The 18,486-nt window shown below is 48.1% G+C and overlaps 1 protein-coding gene and 1 non-coding gene across 2 annotated transcripts; both read right to left on the bottom strand.

The window, feature by feature from the left end:
• Positions 1-457: 457 nt before the first annotated feature.
• RPL30 (ribosomal protein L30) lies at positions 458-18,486 on the bottom strand. Its single transcript, XM_073550439.1, has 5 exons — positions 18,334-18,486; positions 18,176-18,220; positions 7,696-7,841; positions 3,781-3,911; positions 458-551 (listed from the first exon to the last, which is right to left on the bottom strand). Exons 2-5 carry the CDS (start codon positions 18,194-18,196, stop codon positions 499-501), a joined length of 351 nt encoding a protein of 116 aa, XP_073406540.1. The 5' UTR covers positions 18,197-18,220; positions 18,334-18,486; the 3' UTR covers positions 458-498.
• LOC141053592 (small nucleolar RNA SNORA72) lies at positions 3,599-3,730 on the bottom strand. The gene has a single exon (XR_012221212.1). It is a non-coding gene; the product is annotated as a small nucleolar RNA SNORA72 (small nucleolar RNA).

An 18,486-nucleotide genomic window follows, 5' to 3' on the forward strand; every position in this document is an offset into this window, starting at 1 on the left:
TTCATGTGATATAAATGCACATTATAAACCCCCAAGATGAATTCCTTGGTGCATATAGTTTCCAAAAACCGAGTCACTTTTGGAGGGTTTCTGTTCTAGCACCTCAGGTGCTCTTCAAATGCAACAATATCTACAAACTCTCCAAAATGAAATGGTGTCCCTTCCAAGTCTTGGGGGGGGGGGGGGAGGCTAAATAACCAATTTAGAGGCAAAAAGTAAGAACTTCCAGAAGATTAAAGAGAACACATCTAACATCACACGGTAGGGGGAAAGGTGTTCTTCAATGAATGCCACAAAAAATAAAAGTTTACAGTGAGTACAAAATAAAAATGCTCTTTTCTCAGGTGCTTCATTGAGATGTTCTGAAGCAAGTAGAACTAAGTGGATAACTAATGGCAAGCTCTGGCCAGAGCAACAACCATCATACTAGTTGCACTAATGAAAAACCACAGGAGCCTTTACTGGAAACCAGTCATTTATTAACAGTTTGGTGTAGATTTACTTCTCGCTGGGCTGCTGTTCGGGCATGCTTCTAATGATATCAGAGTCACCTGCAAGGCAAAAAGGACATGGTTAATAGGCATTACAATGAGGCATGACTCTGATTCTATGTTGTTGCTGCTTCTAACATATGGAAAATCTTAAAGATATGAGGTTAAAATTCCATTAAAAAAAGTGTGCATTTTATCATTATTTGCCTTTTTAGATGTGCAGTAATTTTTTTTTTCTAAATCTATAAAATAAATGTTTGCAGCAATTGGCCTCACAGTTGCACTGGTCAATCAGTGGTATAGATTAGAGATGAGTAAACGTGTGCGGATAAGGTGTTATCTCTGAGCATGCTCGTGTGCAGAGTGTCTTCGCGTGCTCGAGTCCCCAGCAGCTGCGTGTCTCGCAGCCATTAGGCAATCAATGAATATACTGCAGCTATTGATCACACTAGTAAAGGTGCATGGCTTCAGGAACATGGACGCCTGAGGTTACACTTGCGCAGATTGAGATCTCGGCCGGGCAGATAAGCAATGCATTCCACTCTGCCTCACCAGGCCTGCAGTATCCACTCTGCCTCACTGCCGACACCGAGCCCACAGCATCGCGTAGCTGGGGCACCCACTTCTCCCACCCAGGGCTCGCTGCATTTCCCCATTTCTGCCGCTGCTGGTCCATGAGGAAGGGACCAGGCTTCCTGTGATCCTGCACCCCAGGTAAGATACCTTAAATTCGGACTATAAGACAGACCTCCATCTTATAAAATCTTAAGGTAGATCTGGAGTGACAGAGGCTTCAGATCTACTGTAGCCCTTCATCCTCATTTACATATCAATTTGAATGCTGATTTCTCAGTAACAGAGGAACAGATTGGCCATGTAAAGGGATTGATGGACTAATCCTTAAAAGCGACATGACCATACAAGTAGTTTGGTGGGTGAAATCATCCCATTAAAGCAAAGGCTGAAAGATTAGTAGACACAATGGGAATTTATAACTATACGATTAAAGCATATAGTGGCCATACAATGTACATAAACTGAGTGGCTCTGGGTTTCCCAAATTTGCCAAAATTGGCAGAAACATAGTAGGCTTTCACCAAAGCTATATTAAAGTATTCCTATAACTGTATTGAGTGCTGGCTAGATTGGCCAAGATATATACATTACACTTATTTATTTGTTTTATAGAAATATAGGGTGACCGATTCACATTTTGGAGTTTCTCACTAAAATGTATTTTCAAATATTTACTTTGAGAAGCTAAAATAGCCATGTTCACTTCAGGAAGACTAATCAGCGGCTTCTCCGGAGCGAGCCGAAACTAAACAACTGTATACACAGCACCGATCTAAAGTGGATTTTTGCCATTTTTGATACAGACGAAGCAGAATTAGCTTAAATCCAAATCAAAAACCTCAGTAATGAACCGAACAGGAAAAAAAAAAAAAAGAAAGTTTACTGGAAAAATTTGTATGTTATGTCAACTGCTTGGAAATGTGTGCGTAAAAATTCTCTTAAGAAGGAATGCGAAAACTGCCAAAATAAAAAAAAAAAAATTTTCAAAGTTGAACTCTTGCAGTTTTTACACTAATCTGACACTTCCCGTTCCGTCTCACTGCAGAGTTGTTCCGCAGCTTGTGAGTAAAGTTTGGTAAAGTCTCATCCACATTGCCACTTCTCTGAAACACTGGGGATTAGGCAGAAAATCTGCACCACGAAATCATTGGTGGATTCACAAGTGGTAGATTAGGTGCAGAATTTCTGCAATTAAATTATGCAAATTGCCTCTTCAGAGAGGAAGCGGACTAGAACTCTAGTGCCACATATTGGAAGTAGCAATCCTAAAAGTCAATGTCGACCCTTTAACGAGCCTTGTCACATGACTTAGGATAAAAGCCAAACCAGAATCTCAATTTGCAGACACTGTCTCGGGGTACTGCCCCTCATCAGTGCAAAGTATGAGATCTGGTCTGACCGATATCCAAGAAGCATCGTTTCTCCTTGCAGAGATTGACATGATAAGCATGCCAAGATGAGGAGACTAAGGGCCCCGTCACACATAGCGACTCACCAGCGATCTCGACAACGATATGAACTTGTCAGGATCGCTGGTGTGTTGCTACATGATCGCTGGTGAGCTGTCAAACAGGCAGCTTTAGCAGCGATCAGCACCAGCGACGCCGAGCGGGAGCGTCGCTGTGTACGTTAGTTACCAGCGCGCTGATGAAGGGAGCTGGTAACCAAGGTACACATCGGGTTTCTAAACGGCGCGCGGCACTTAGAAACCCAATGTGTACCTTGGTTACCTGCTCCCTGCACCAGCGCGCTGGTATCTTAACGTACACATCGGGTTTCTAAGCGCCGAGCACCGCTTAGAAACCCGATGTTTACCTTGGTTACCAGCTAGCTGATCGCTGGTCATTGCTCTCCCATCTGCCACACGCAGCGATGCGTGCTGGCCAGCAGGAGACAAACGACGCAAAAAAAGTCCTGACCTTTCATGAACGATCAGCAATACCCGGCAGGGGGGCCGGTCGCTGATAGCTGTCACACACAGCGATCTCGCTGGTGAGATCGCTATTGCGTCACAAAACTTGTGACTCAGCAGCGATCTCGCTGTGTGTGACGGGGGCTTTAAAGCCGCAATCCTCTTCCTCTATGAAGAGACAATTTGCATATTTCCAAGAGGAGCATTGCTGCTTTAAGTCTCCTCATCTCGGCATGCTTAGCATGTCAATCTCCGCAAGGAGAAACAATGCAATTAAATTAAAATTTTGTCTGAATGAGATTGCATGGTCAAATATATGGATCGCTAAAGCCCAATTCAGATGTATGGGATGGTGGTAGATATTTATTATTTTTTAACAAAATGGACCTTTTAAAGAGAATTTTATCTAAGCTCAATCCTCAAATCACCGTCCTGTTAGAGGTGCAGAATCTGCCGAGTGGAAATGGATTAAAAATGTGAGCATGGACAGAAACATGAAAGGCAAATAGTACTGCAGATAGGCAAGAGGATACAAGAGGCAGATGTATAAAAGAAAGAAATAACACTTTTATAGCAATAATCTCCAGCACCACAATGGTGCGGCCTCTCCTGGGAGTCATAATGTAACCAGCCTTTAACAATCAGTACTGCATAAGGATCCAGTACTGTGACACAGACTGGTGCTGATCTAGCGAATGTCTAGCCCGGAACTGATTACGGACAGATCAATCCGGCGAGAATATGTTCGCACATGGAACAGAGTCACAACCCCCAGAAGTGAGCCCTGTGTGATCAGCTTACCTGGGTCAATAATGGCCAGTGTGCACACTCTGTAGTATTTACCGCAGGCTGTACCAAGCTCAATGTTGTTGCCGCTGTAGTGGTGAACTCCAGTCTTGGCCAACATGGCATAATACTCAATCTCAGATTTCCTGTGTCAAAACATTAGGAGATAATAAAGCTTGTAGCCTTCATATCTTCGGTAAAACAGTCTAAGGTGACAGCAGAATAGGCTGCATTACATTCATGTTCTCTCCAGCAGGATCAGAGCGTGCCAGCTGTAAACACACAGCAGACACCAGGCCGCAACCACCTTGATGAAGCCAGCTCTGTTCTCAGCTGCTCAACTGGGAAAGTGCAAGAGTCAAATCAACCACTTAGGCTATTTTCACACATCAGTTTTTTGGCGTCAGTCACAATCCAGCAGTTTTGGAAAAAACGGGTCCGTCGCAGACTGTGAAAAACTGATGCGATGGATCCGTTTTTTGCTGGTTCCGACTGCCCTACCTGGTAATAATTGGAACATGCTCAGTTTAGAAAAAACGGAGTCCGTCGCTGGATTCCGTCATTTGACAGACAGCGACGGATCCTGCGCCCATAGGTTTCTATTACAGCCAACGACGGACGGCGCTGGATCTGTCGCTGTCCGACTTTTCGATGGAGACAAAAAACGTTCCTATGTCTATTATCTACGCCCGACAGACACAAAATTTCCGAAGGATCCAGTGAACCACGGACGAAACGTGAGGCCATCCATCACTAATACAAGTCTATGAGCAAAAAACAGATCCAGCGTCAGTCACTGGATCCGTTTTTTCTAAAAACGATGGATTGCGACTGATGGCAAAAAACTGATGTGTGAAAGAGGCCCTATCCAAGACGTGAAACAGAGGGAAGGTTCCCGTCAGCCTATTGGAACCTCCGCAACGTGATCAACAGGGCACTGATGGGTGTGATTTTTTATGAAAGGGTGAAAAATCCCACTATACTAGAAAAAAAAAAATCTAAAAGTCTTATCTAAAAATGCATATTAGTCCAGCTCCTGTGCGGGAGTTTTCCTACTTGAGATTGGAAGAGTGCTGGGGTATACACGACTGAGATTAGCAAGTTCTCATGTCTAGGTTATTCAGTAATCCAAAAATGGAGGCAGCACTCCGTTCTCATTCATAAATTTAAGGTGCTTAAATTTAATAGCCCATCACAGCAACATTTCAGTCTTAGGTGTGGACCTTTCTCAAGGCTTGTAAAAGGTCCACACCTAGGACCGAAACGTTGCTGTGATGAGCTATTAAATTTAGGCACATTAACTCCATGAATGAGAACGGTGTGCTGCCTCCATTTTTGAGTTCCTGTATAAGGTTTGGAATATGCCTATGGGGGGCTTTGCGCCCTTATTGCAATTTTTGTGCTGCTCTTTTTCTTGTTTAGGTTATTCAGCAGGTAACGTGCAAGTCCTACTCTAGAGGGTGGTAGACTTACACAATACCGATCACTCCCATATCTCAGCAGCTGTGTGGGGTTTACACAGTCATGGGCACTGCTGACTTCCCATTTAGAAATGAGCCACTGGACAGCGCAGGAAATGTGACTGACTGTGGCCAGGTGGTTTTACAGGTTATAAACGGTGTTCCAAATTATTATGCAAAAAAAATTTAGGAGTGATAAGGTTAGAATTTTTTTGTCTGTCATTTAACCTCATTGCTGGTGATGTGTGTCAGGGCTCTTTATATCACTGAAAGCAATTGCAGATACCTGTGCAAATTAGTTTGGCAGGTGTGTCCAAATAAAGACAAGACTACTTAAGAAGGCTGTTCCGCATTATTAGGCAGCCTACATTTTTTGCCAAAATGGGACAGAAAAAGGATGTGTCGGCTGCTGAGAAGCAACAAATTGTGGAGTATTTAGGTCAAGGCATGACTACAATCAACATTGCCAAGACTCTTCATCGTGATCATCGCACAATCAAGAAGTATGTAGCTGATTCCCAGCACACACGTGTGCGTGCTGATAAGGAAAAATTGAGGACTCTTTCCAACAGGCAATTGCGTCGGGTTAAAAGAGCAGCTGCAAAAATGCCTTGTCATAGCAGCAGACAAGTTTTTGAAGCTGCTGGTGCCTCCAACGTCCCCCAAAACAAGAGGCAGGGTCCTTCAGATGTTTGCAGCTGTGCGTAAGCCATCCTGTCGACCACCTCTATCCACTGCACACAAGAAGAAATGGCTCCAGTGGGCCAAACGAGACATGAAGACTGACTTCCAAACTGTTTTGTTCACCGATGAGTGCCGTGCAACGCTCGATGGTCCAGATGGATGGAGTGGAGGATGGCTGGTTGATGGACACCCCATGAAAACACAGCTAAGGCGCCAACAAGGAGGAGGTGGAGTAATGTTTTGGGCTGGAATCATGGGGAGAGAGATTGTCGGCCCCTTTAGGATCCCTGAAGGGGTAAAGATGAACTCCATAATCTATGTGGAGTTTCTAAAACAGTACTTCCTGCCTTGGTTCAAGAGGAAGAACCGTGCTTTCCGCAGCAAGATCATTTTCATGCATGATAATGCACCGTCTCATGCTGCAAATAACACATCTGCATCTCTGGCTGCTATGGGAGGACAAACTTATGGTGCGGCCACCATCATCCCCTGACCTCAACCCCATTGAGAACCTCTGGAGCATCATCAAAAGGAGTGTCTATGATGGTGGGAGGCAGTTCACATCTAAGCAACAGCTCTGGGAGGGTATTCTGTCCACATGCAAAACAATTGAAGCACAAGCTATCCAAAAACTGACAAATTCAATGGACGAGAGTTCAGAAGCTTCTTTCCAACAAGGGGTCCTATGTGCAAATGTAACATCACCTAGAACAAAGTTTTGACTTGAAAACTGTTTGATTTCATTTTGTAATAAGCTGATAATGCTTATCATTTCACAATTGACCATTTTTTTTTGCTCAAAATAAAAATAAAAAGGTTGAAAACTCTGCTGTGCATAATAATTTGGAACATGCATTTTGAGTGTTTCTTATTTTTAAAAATATACTGTTTTCATAGGCAGTTTGTTCAAAAACAAGAATATTAGATGACTGGAAAATAACAATGACTGCAATTCATATAGGTAATTTAGAGAAAATATGAGGAAATATTTTTTGCATAATAATTTGGAACACAGTGTATATGCCAAATGCCACGGCACTCAGTCTATAGGACAGATTCAGCATTTTATTCCAGAATTCTGGAGTAAAAAACTTTGGTTCAATTCGAAGCGATGCTAACATTTTACCACTTTTCCCAGTCTCGTCCCATTTTCGCACAGCTCTGACAACCCACTGCTTATTCACAGATCTTACTCCAGTCCGTGACTGTAGTGAGACTTGCAGTAAGGCCCAGAGGTGCCACTCTTCATAATTTGTTAAGAGGCATGCGCATCTGACTTCATCATGACTGATGTGAACTTTTTTCCATCTTGGAAGAATTTGGGCCTATGGGTGTGAAGGCGAAGCATGAGGGACACAGGTAAGTTTCTCATTCTGGCTATCAGGTAGGGGAGTAAAGACTAGAAAACTAGATGAGCAGAGAACCCCCACACCTCAGACTAGTGGTCTGTATATACCTTGCAATCACAGACATTGGGGGGGGGGGGGGGGGGGGAGGAGTAGAGACCCTGAATCATAAATACACAGGACTCAATGCATCGTGTATTATTTTGCTTCAATTATTGTATTGTTAACGTTGTTACTTATGACTTGTGTTTTGAAGCTGTTAAACTGTAAAGCGCTGCGGAATATGTTGGCGCTATATAAATAACGATTATTATTATTCTGACTGCCATCTGGCTCAGAGGGACATGCTCCCATACACTGCACAGTATGGTATGGTGACAGATCCAAGATGTCAGCACTAGGTTACATGTATTTCAAGAAAACAGACCCCCTCTCCTCACCTCAGAGCTGGGCAGTTGTTGGCAAGAATGACAAGTTTAGCCTTGCCCTCACGGATCCGCTTCAACGTCTGCTTGTACCCCAGGACATACTTGCCACTCTTCATCACAAGTTGAAGTCTTGAGTTGATGGACTCCAGGGACTTTTTCTATAAATGGATATAAAATGCATTCAGCGAAATACTACATCTCAATGTTTTTCAGAACGTGGAGCAGAGCCGAATCTGTCACTGAACTATATAATGTGCACTGTGTATGACCAACAGGTTCCATCATCATAGGGAGGAGAACCGACAATGTCCACTCTGCTGTGTCTATATTCACGTTGGGATGGAAAGATTAGACAGAATCTATTAAAGGGGACCTGGAATCTTCAGCATTACATACACTGCTGCAGGTGACCCGAAATGATGTCTTACTGCACCTGGTCATAGCCAGAAACCATACCGGGCACTGACACCATCCTTCTGCCAACTACTGGAAGCACATCTTACTTTCATTTGTGCTAGGAGGCCTTGTACATGCCAATGTATAGTCATCAGATGTGGACTATACACTGCATGTGATCATCAATGTCCCAGATGGGAAACTTAAAAATGAATCCACATTTATATGGACAAGAGAAAAAAAAAAAAAGATTGGAAAACTAGACTCCCATCAAAGGATTCTTTCCTATGTAAGTCATCTCCTTCCATATGATGGGGGGGTCCCAGTTATTCGGAGATCGGGCTCCGAACCCACGGAAGCGGACTGTGCAGAGCCCAGGAGGTGCCAGTGCGCCGCCTCTGCTCTGTACATTGTGTTTACTGCCCACAAAAGCCGAGCGCTGGAGTCCATTTCCTTCATCAGCACCACAGGAAACGACGTGGAAGTGGAACATGAGAAACCTCTGTGGCATTCAAGACGTGGATCTGCAGAGCGCCAAGCTCAGGATCACAGTAATGGAACGCTCAATTATCAGCAACAAAAGGGGATGGATATATACTGTATATGTAGTATTACAGGTCGATGGATATATATATCTCCATAGACCTGTAATACTACTACCCCTATCAGAAGCCCATAATGTTCATAGAGCAGTTACTACTACTCCCATCATTGGAGGCCCCTACAGCCCACAGACATGATACTAATACTCCCATATGGATGTAGCCAGGCCCTGTGCCTTTGATTGTCTAACATCCCCTGGTGTGCTAGGCAATTGGTAATTTATCCCAAATCAGTTCCCACAATCCCTCTCACCTGATCCTCTACTCAGTCTTATATATTCAGATGCCTTCTAGGGGGGCACGTGTATCTCGAAAATGCAGTTATTACTACGGCGGTTAGTCTCGACAGGAGTCAGGACCCCACACTATCTACCTGTCTCTTTTGGGTATGTCTGCTGAGTAAGCCCTTCTTATTACTTGGACCTAGCTTCTCTCAACCTATCCTATTTCTTCACCATGTTTACATATGCCCTCACAGTGTTTGCTCCTTTAGTCCTCACTCTCCTTCGCTATCCCCAAACCCCAGCACCCTCTAACCAAATAATCATCTCCCCTTCCCTCTTTCCTCCCCACCTGACCTCCTCTGCTGAACTGCTCCTCAACCTCAAATCTGTCCAAATGAAACCTAAAACAAGCTGCCCACTCTCCTCCTCACTGCTGGCGACATATCTCCCAATCCTGGACCCCCACAGCTCTCACCCCCCACTACTTCCCCTTCCTACCGCTCCCTTTTTAGTAAGAACTACCACAACCTTTCTAACTTAAAACCTGTGCCATTGACACCCAACCCCCTGCTCCCTCTCTCGGGAGCACTTTGGAATGCCCGCTCCATATGCAATAAGCTCCATGTGATTCATGACCTCTTTCTCTCTCACAATCTTGCCTTCCTCGGCATCACAGAAACATGGCTGACACCGCCTCCCCTGCTGCGCTGTGTTACGGCGGCCTCCACTTTACCCACACTCCTCGCCCTGGCAACAGATACAGTGGAGGAGTGGGTCTTCTCCTTTCTTCCAACTGCACCTTCAACCCAATCCCACCTCTTCCCTCCCTAATCCTCCACCCTCTTTTGAAGTCCACTCTGTCCGCATCTACTCTCCCTCCAACCTCCAAATGGCCGTCATATACCGACCTCCAGGCCCAACCACTGCCTTCATTGACCAATTCTCTACCTGGCTTCTTCATTTTCTTTCAACTGACACCCCCACTATCATCATGGGTGACTTCAACGTCCCCACTCATACCCTTCAGTCAGCAGCCTCCAAACTCCTGTCCCTTACTTCACCCTTTGTACTTACTCAGTGGTCTGCCTCAGCCACCCACACAGATGGACACACATTAGACCTGGTCTTCACCCGTCTCTGCTCTCTTTCTAACTTCACCAACTCCCCTCTCCCTCTGTCTGACCATCATCTACTCACTTTCTCATCTCTGTCCTCCTCACCTGGCATCCATGTCCAGCAACATGCACACCCCCGCAGAAACCTTGCACACCTAGACACCCACGCGCTCTCTGATTCTATTCTACCACTGGCATCCATATCTTCACTCCATGACAGACAGTGCCACTGCTTTCTACAATGCCACTCTCGCATCAGCTATTGACACAGTTGCCCCTCTCGTTCATGGCAGAATGCGACGTATCAACAGACAACCCTGGCACAATAACACCACTAAAAAGCTCCGGCAAGTGTCCAGGATTGCAGAACGGCGCTGGAAGAAAAATTCGCAAGATGACGTCACCACATTCAAACATGCAACACTCGATTTCAAATCTGCCCTCACCTCTGCTAAACAGGCCTACTTCACAACCCTTGTATCTTCCCTATCTTACAACCCAAAACAGTTATTCAAAACTTTTAACTCCCTCCTCCAACCTCCCTCATCTCTGCCTAGGACTTTGCCACACACTTCAAAAACAAGATTGACCAAACAAGGCAAGTATTCATCACTCAGCCACCACAACCCCTTTGTATACCAGACCAATGCCCAAACCCCATAACCTCACTCTCCAACATCACTGAAGGGGAACTTAATTGCCTCTTCTCCAAATCGCACCTCACAACCTGTGCACTTGACCCCATCCCATCTCCTCCCCATCCTCACCACCACACTTATCCCATCCCTAACCCACCTCTTCAACCTATCACTAACGTCCGGTACCTTCCCTTCTGCTTTCAAGCATGCCACAATCACGCCTATCCTTAAAAAGCCAACCCTCGACCCAACCATTATGTCCAGCTATCGCCCAATATCGTTGCTCTCATTCGCTTCCAAACTCCTGGAACAGCATGTCTACGCTGAACTTTCCTCCCACCTATCATCTAACTCGCTCTTTGACAATCTACAATCTGGTTTCCGCCCCCATCACTCCACTGAGACAGCCCTGACCAAAATTACTAACGACCTACTTACAGCCAAATCAAATGGACAATACTCTATACTCCTGCTTCTAGACCTGTCCGCTGCATTTGACACAGTTGACCACTGCCTCCTACTACAGATCCTCTCCTCCTTCAGCATCAAAGGCCTTGCCCTATCCTGGATCTCACCATACCTTTCCAACCGCACATTCAGCGTCTCCCACTCCCACACCACCTCCTCATCCCACCCTCTCTCTGTTGGGAGTCCCCCAAGGTTCTGTTTTAGGACCCCTACTCTTCTCAATCTATACACTTGGTCTGGGGCAACTCAAAGTCCCACGGATTCCACTACCACCTTTATGCTGATGACACTCAGATCTACCCCTCAGGCCCAGACATCACCTCTCTGCTGTCCAGAATCCCAGAGTGTATCAGCCATATCCTCCTTCTCCTCTCGATTCCTCAAACTCAATGTAGACAAATCTGAACTCATCAGCTTTCCTCCATCTCACAAATCTTCTTTACCCGACCTAGCTATAACAATTAATGACATCACACTTTCCCCAGTACCAGAAGTCCGCTGCCTCGGAGTAACCTTTGACTCTGCCCTGTCCTTCGAACCGCACATCCAAGCTCTTTCTACCTCCTGTCGCCTCCAGCTCAAAAATATTTCCAGAATCAGTCCTTTCCTCAACCCTCAATCTACTAAAATGCTTGTGCATGCCCTCATCATCTCCCGCCTAGACTACTGCAACATCCTTTTCTGTGGTCTCCCTGCTAACACCCTCGCACCTCTCCAGTCCATCCTTAACTCTGCCGCCCGACTAATTCATCTCTCTCCTCGCTGCTTCTCCCCTCTACAAATCTCTTCACTGGCTCCCATTCCCTCAGCGTATCCAGTTCAAATTACTAATTCTGACCTACAAGACCATCTATAACCTGTCTCGGCCATATGTCTCTGAACTAATCTCCCGATACCTTCCCTCACGTAATCTCCTCCTTATCTCCACACTTATTCGCTCCTCACCCAACCGCCTCCAAGACTTCTCCCGAATAGCCCCTATTCTCTGGAATTCTTTGCCCCAACAAAAGTCCGACTATCAACCACATTTGGATCCTTCAGACGGAACCTGAAAACCCACCTCTTCAAGAAAGCCTACAGCCTGCAATGACCCCCGCTACCTCCTTCTCTCTCACCACTACCGGTGATATCACCTCAACCAACACCGGAACTGCTGCAACCCACCAACCTACTGTCTCCTTCCCCACCATCCTGTAGCATGTAAGCCCGAAAGGGCAGGGTCCTCTCTCCCCTCTGTATCAGTCTGTCATTGTTAGTTTGTTTACTGTAAGTGATATCTGTAATTTGTATGTAACCCCTTCTCCTGTACAGCACCATGGAATCAATGGTGCTAGAGAAATAAATAATAAAAATTATCGGCCCCTACAGCCCACAGACATGACACTACTACTCCCATCATTGGAGGCCCCTACAGCCCACAGACATGACACTACTACTCCCATCATTGGAGGCCCCTACAGCCCACAGACATGACACTACTACTCCCATCATTAGAGGCCCCTACAGCCCACAGACATGACACTACTACTCCCATCATTGGAGGCCCCTACAGCCCACAGACATGACACTACTACTCCCATCATTGGAGGCCCCTACAGCCCACAGACATGATACTACTACTCCCATCATTAGAGGCCCCTACAGCCCACAGACATGACACTACTACTCCCATCATTGGAGGCCCCTACAGCCCACAGACATGACAATACTACTGCCATCATTAGAGGCCCCTACAGCCCACAGACATGACACTACTACTCCCATCATTAGAGGCCCCTACAGCCCACAGACATGATACTACTCCCATCATTGGAGGCCCCTACAGCCCACAGACATGACACTACTCCCATCACTAGAGGCCCCTACAGCCCACAGACATGATACTACTACTCCCATCATTAGAGGCCCCTACAGCCCACAGACATGATACTACTACTCCCATCATTAGAGGCCCCTACAGCCCACAGACATGATACTACTACTCCCATCATTAGAGGCCCCAACAGCCCACAGACATGACACTACTACTCCCATCACTAGAGGCCCCTACAGCCCACAGACATGATACTACTACTCCCATCATTAGAGGCCCCTACAGCCCACAGACATGACACTACTACTCCCATCATTAGAGGCCCCTACAGCCCACAGACATGACACTACTACTCCCATCATTAGAGGCCCCTACAGCCCACAGACATGACACTACTACTCCCATCACTAGAGGCCCCTACAGCCCACAGACATGACACTACTACTACCATCATTGGAGGCCCCTACAGCCCACAGACATGACACTACTACTCCCATCATTAGAGGCCCCTACAGCCCACAGACATGATACTACTACTCCCATCATTAGAGGCCCCTACAGCCCACAGACATGACACTACTACTCCCATCATTAGAGGCCCCTACAGCCCACAGACATGACACTACTACTCCCATCACTAGAGGCCCCTACAGCCCACAGACATGACACTACTACTACCATCATTAGAGGCCCCTACAGCCCACAGACATGACACTACTACTCCCATCACTGGAGGCCCCTACAGCCCACAGACATGACACTACTACTCCCATCATTAGAGGCCCCTACAGCCCACAGACATGATACTACTACTCCCATCATTGGAGGCCCCTACAGCCCACAGACATGACACTACTACTCCCATCATTAGAGGCCCCTACAGCCCACAGACATGACACTACTACTCCCATCATTAGAGGCCCCTACAGCCCACAGACATGACACTACTACTCCCATCATTAGAGGCCCCTACAGCCCACAGACACGACTACTACTCCCATCAGTAGAGGCCCCTACAGCCCACAGACATGACACTACTACTCCCATCATTAGAGGCCCCTACAGCCCACAGACATGACACTACTACTTCCATCATTAGACAGACATGACACTACTACTCCCATCATTAGAGGCCCCTACAGCCCACAGACATGACACTACTACTCCCATCATTAGAGGCCTCTACAGCCCACAGACACGACTACTACTCCCATCATTAGAGGCCCCTACAGCCCACAGACATGACACTACTACTTCCATCATTAGACAGACATGACACTACTACTCCCATCATTAGAGGCCCCTACAGCCCACAGACATGACACTACTACTCCCATCATTGGAGGCCCCTACAGCCCACAGACACGACACTACTACTCCCATCATTAGAGGCCCCTACAGCCCACAGACACGACTACTACTCCCATCATTGGAGGCCCCTACAGCCCACAGACACGACACTACTACTCCCATCATTGGAGGCCCCTACAGCCCACAGACATGACACTACTACTCCCATCATTGGAGGCCCCTACAGCCCACAGACATGACACTACTACTCCCATCATTAGAGGCCCCTACAGCCCACAGACATGACACTACTACTCCCATCATTGGAGGCCCCTACAGCCCACAGATATGACACTACTACTGCCATCATTAGAGGCCCCTACAGCCCACAGACATGACACTACTACTCCCATCATTAGAGGCCCCTACAGCCCACAGACATGACACTACTACTGCCATTAGAGGCCCCTACAGCCCACAGACATGACACTACGACTGCCATCATTGGAGGCCCCTACAGCCCACAGACATGACACTACTACTGCCACCATTAGAGGCCCCTACAGCCCACAGACATGACACTACTACTCCCACCATTGGAGGCCTCTACAGCCCACAGACACGACTACTACTCCCATCATTAGAGGCCCCTACAGCCCACAGACATGACACTACTACTTCCATCATTAGAGGCCTCTACAGCCCACAGACACGACTACTACTCCCATCATTAGAGGCCCCTACAGCCCACAGACATGACACTACTACTTCCATCATTAGACAGACATGACACTACTCCCATCATTAGAGGCCCCTACAGCCCACAGACATGACACTACTACTCCCATCATTGGAGGCCCCTACAGCCCACAGACACGACACTACTACTCCCATCATTAGAGGCCCCTACAGCCCACAGACACGACTACTACTCCCATCATTGGAGGCCCCTACAGCCCACAGACACGACACTACTACTCCCATCATTGGAGGCCCCTACAGCCCACAGACATGACACTACTACTCCCATCATTGGAGGCCCCTACAGCCCACAGACATGACACTACTACTCCCATCATTAGAGGCCCCTACAGCCCACAGACATGACACTACTACTCCCATCATTGGAGGCCCCTACAGCCCACAGATATGACACTACTACTGCCATCATTAGAGGCCCCTACAGCCCACAGACATGACACTACTACTCCCATCATTAGAGGCCCCTACAGCCCACAGACATGACACTACTACTGCCATTAGAGGCCCCTACAGCCCACAGACATGACACTACGACTGCCATCATTGGAGGCCCCTACAGCCCACAGACATGACACTACTACTGCCACCATTAGAGGCCCCTACAGCCCACAGACATGACACTACTACTCCCACCATTGGAGGCCCCTACAGCCCACAGACATGACACTACTACTCCCATCATTAGAGGCCCCTACAGCCCACAGACATGATACTACTACTCCCATCATTAGAGGCCCCTACAGCCCACAGACATGACACTACTACTCCCATCATTAGAGGCCCCTACAGCCCACAGACATGACACTACTACTCCCATCACTAGAGGCCCCTACAGCCCACAGACATGACACTACTACTCCCATCACTAGAGGCCCCTACAGCCCACAGACATGACACTACTACTCCCATCATTAGAGGCCCCTACAGCCCACAGACATGACACTACTACTCCCATCACTAGAGGCCCCTACAGCCAACAGACATGACACTACTACTCCCATCATTAGAGGCCCCTACAGCCCACAGACATGACACTACTACTGCCACCATTAGAGGCCCCTACAGCCCACAGACATGACACTACTACTCCCATCACTAGAGGCCCCTACAGCCCACAGACATGACACTACTACTCCCATCATTAGAGGCCCCTACAGCCCACAGACATGACACTACTACTCCCACCATTGGAGGCCCCTACAGCCCACAGACATGACACTACTACTGCCACCATTAGAGGCCCCTACAGCCCACAGACATGACACTACTACTGCCACCATTAGAGGCCCCTACAGCCCACAGACATGACACTACTACTCCCATCATTAGAGGCCCCTACAGCCCACAGACATGACACTACTACTCCCATCATTAGAGGCCCCTACAGCCCACAGACATGACACTACTACTCCCACCATTGGAGGCCCCTACAGCCCACAGACATGACACTACTACTCCCACCATTGGAGGCCCCTACAGCCCACAGACATGACACTACTACTCCCACCATTGGAGGCCCCTACAGCCCACAGACATGACACTACTACTCCCACCATTGGAGGCCCCTACAGCCCACAGACATGACACTACTACTACCATCATTGGAGGCCCCTACAGCCCACAGACATGACACTACTACTACCACCATCATTGGAGGCCCCTACAGCCCACAGACATGACACTACTACTGCCACCATTGGAGGCCCCTACAGCCCACAGACATGACACTACTACTACCATCATTGGAGGCCCCTACAGCCCACAGACATGACACTACTACTGCCACCATTGGAGGCCCCTACAGCCCACAGACATGACACTACTACTCCCATCATTAGAGGCCCCTACAGCCCACAGACATGACACTACTACTCCCATCATTAGAGGCCCCTACAGCCCACAGACATGACACTACTACTGCCACCATTAGAGGCCCCTACAGCCCACAGACATGACACTACTACTCCCATCACTAGAGGCCCCTACAGCCCACAGACATGACACTACTACTCCCATCATTAGAGGCCCCTACAGCCCACAGACATGACACTACTACTCCCACCATTGGAGGCCCCTACAGCCCACAGACATGACACTACTACTGCCACCATTAGAGGCCCCTACAGCCCACAGACATGACACTACTACTGCCACCATTGGAGGCCCCTACAGCCCACAGACATGATACTACTACTCCCATCACTAGAGGCCCCTACAGCCAACAGACATGACACTACTACTCCCATCATTAGAGGCCCCTACAGCCCACAGACATGACACTACTACTGCCACCATTAGAGGCCCCTACAGCCCACAGACATGACACTACTACTACCACCATTGGAGGCCCCTACAGCCCACAGACATGACACTACTACTCCCACCATTGGAGGCCCCTACAGCCCACAGACATGACACTACTACTCCCACCATTAGAGGCCCCTACAGCCAACAGACATGACACTACTACTACCATCACTAGAGGCCCCTACAGCCCACAGACATGACACTACTACTCCCACCATTGGAGGCCCCTACAGCCCACAGACATGACACTACTACTCCCACCATTGGAGGCCCCTACAGCCCACAGACATGACACTACTACTCCCACCATTGGAGGCCCCTACAGCCCACAGACATGACACTACTACTACCATCATTGGAGGCCCCTACAGCCCACAGACATGACACTACTACTACCATCATTGGAGGCCCCTACAGCCCACAGACATGACACTACTACTGCCACCATTGGAGGCCCCTACAGCCCACAGACATGACACTACTACTACCATCATTGGAGGCCCCTACAGCCCACAGACATGACACTACTACTGCCACCATTGGAGGCCCCTACAGCCCACAGACATGACACTACTACTCCCATCATTAGAGGCCCCTACAGCCCACAGACATGACACTACTACTCCCACCATTGGAGGCCCCTACAGCCCACAGACATGACACTACTACTGCCACCATTAGAGGCCCCTACAGCCCACAGACATGACACTACTACTCCCCCTATCTGGGGGGGGCCCGTGCTGCACGGGACACGTGATACTGATCACCGATGTGACCCCTGTCGGTCCCACTCCAGTCCCCGGCCGGATGCTGCCCACCGCTGCCCGGGCAGCCCCATCCATCCTCCGCTCCACGTGAGACATGAGGCCGCACTCACCGTCTTCTTTGCGGCCACCATGATTGCTGTGCAGGGATCCCGGACCTGTACAGGAGAGGAAACACACAGTAAGGCGGCGGACACTCTGCCGTGCAGCACCGAGCCGACACCGACCCCGTAAGGTGACAAATTCCCCGAATATCCGGAGCCCGACTCACCAGAGGTCTCGCTCCAAGATGGCCGGGGAGGGAGAAAGGAAGACGCTCCCACAATGCAACGCTTTTGATACCGCCTGTGTAACACTAACAGTGTGAGTAGGGGGCGGGGCTTGTTAGGACGTAGGAAGAGGTGAAACGCAACGCTACGGAAAG

Source organism: Dendrobates tinctorius, unplaced genomic scaffold (assembly GCF_039654945.1).
Source record: "Dendrobates tinctorius isolate UK_male_01 unplaced genomic scaffold, ASM3965494v1 ptg000165l, whole genome shotgun sequence".
In the NCBI taxonomy this organism is placed as follows: domain Eukaryota; kingdom Metazoa; phylum Chordata; class Amphibia; order Anura; family Dendrobatidae; genus Dendrobates; species Dendrobates tinctorius.

Coding starts and splice junctions, on each gene's coding strand:
- RPL30 (XM_073550439.1), bottom strand. CDS start 18,196: ATGGTGGCCGCAAAGAAGACG. Junction 3,912..7,695: donor AACAACTGCCCAGCTCTGAG/GTGAGGAGAGGG, acceptor GTTTTGACACAG/GAAATCTGAGATTGAGTATT. Junction 552..3,780: donor ACTGGCCATTATTGACCCAG/GTAAGCTGATCA, acceptor TTTGCCTTGCAG/GTGACTCTGATATCATTAGA.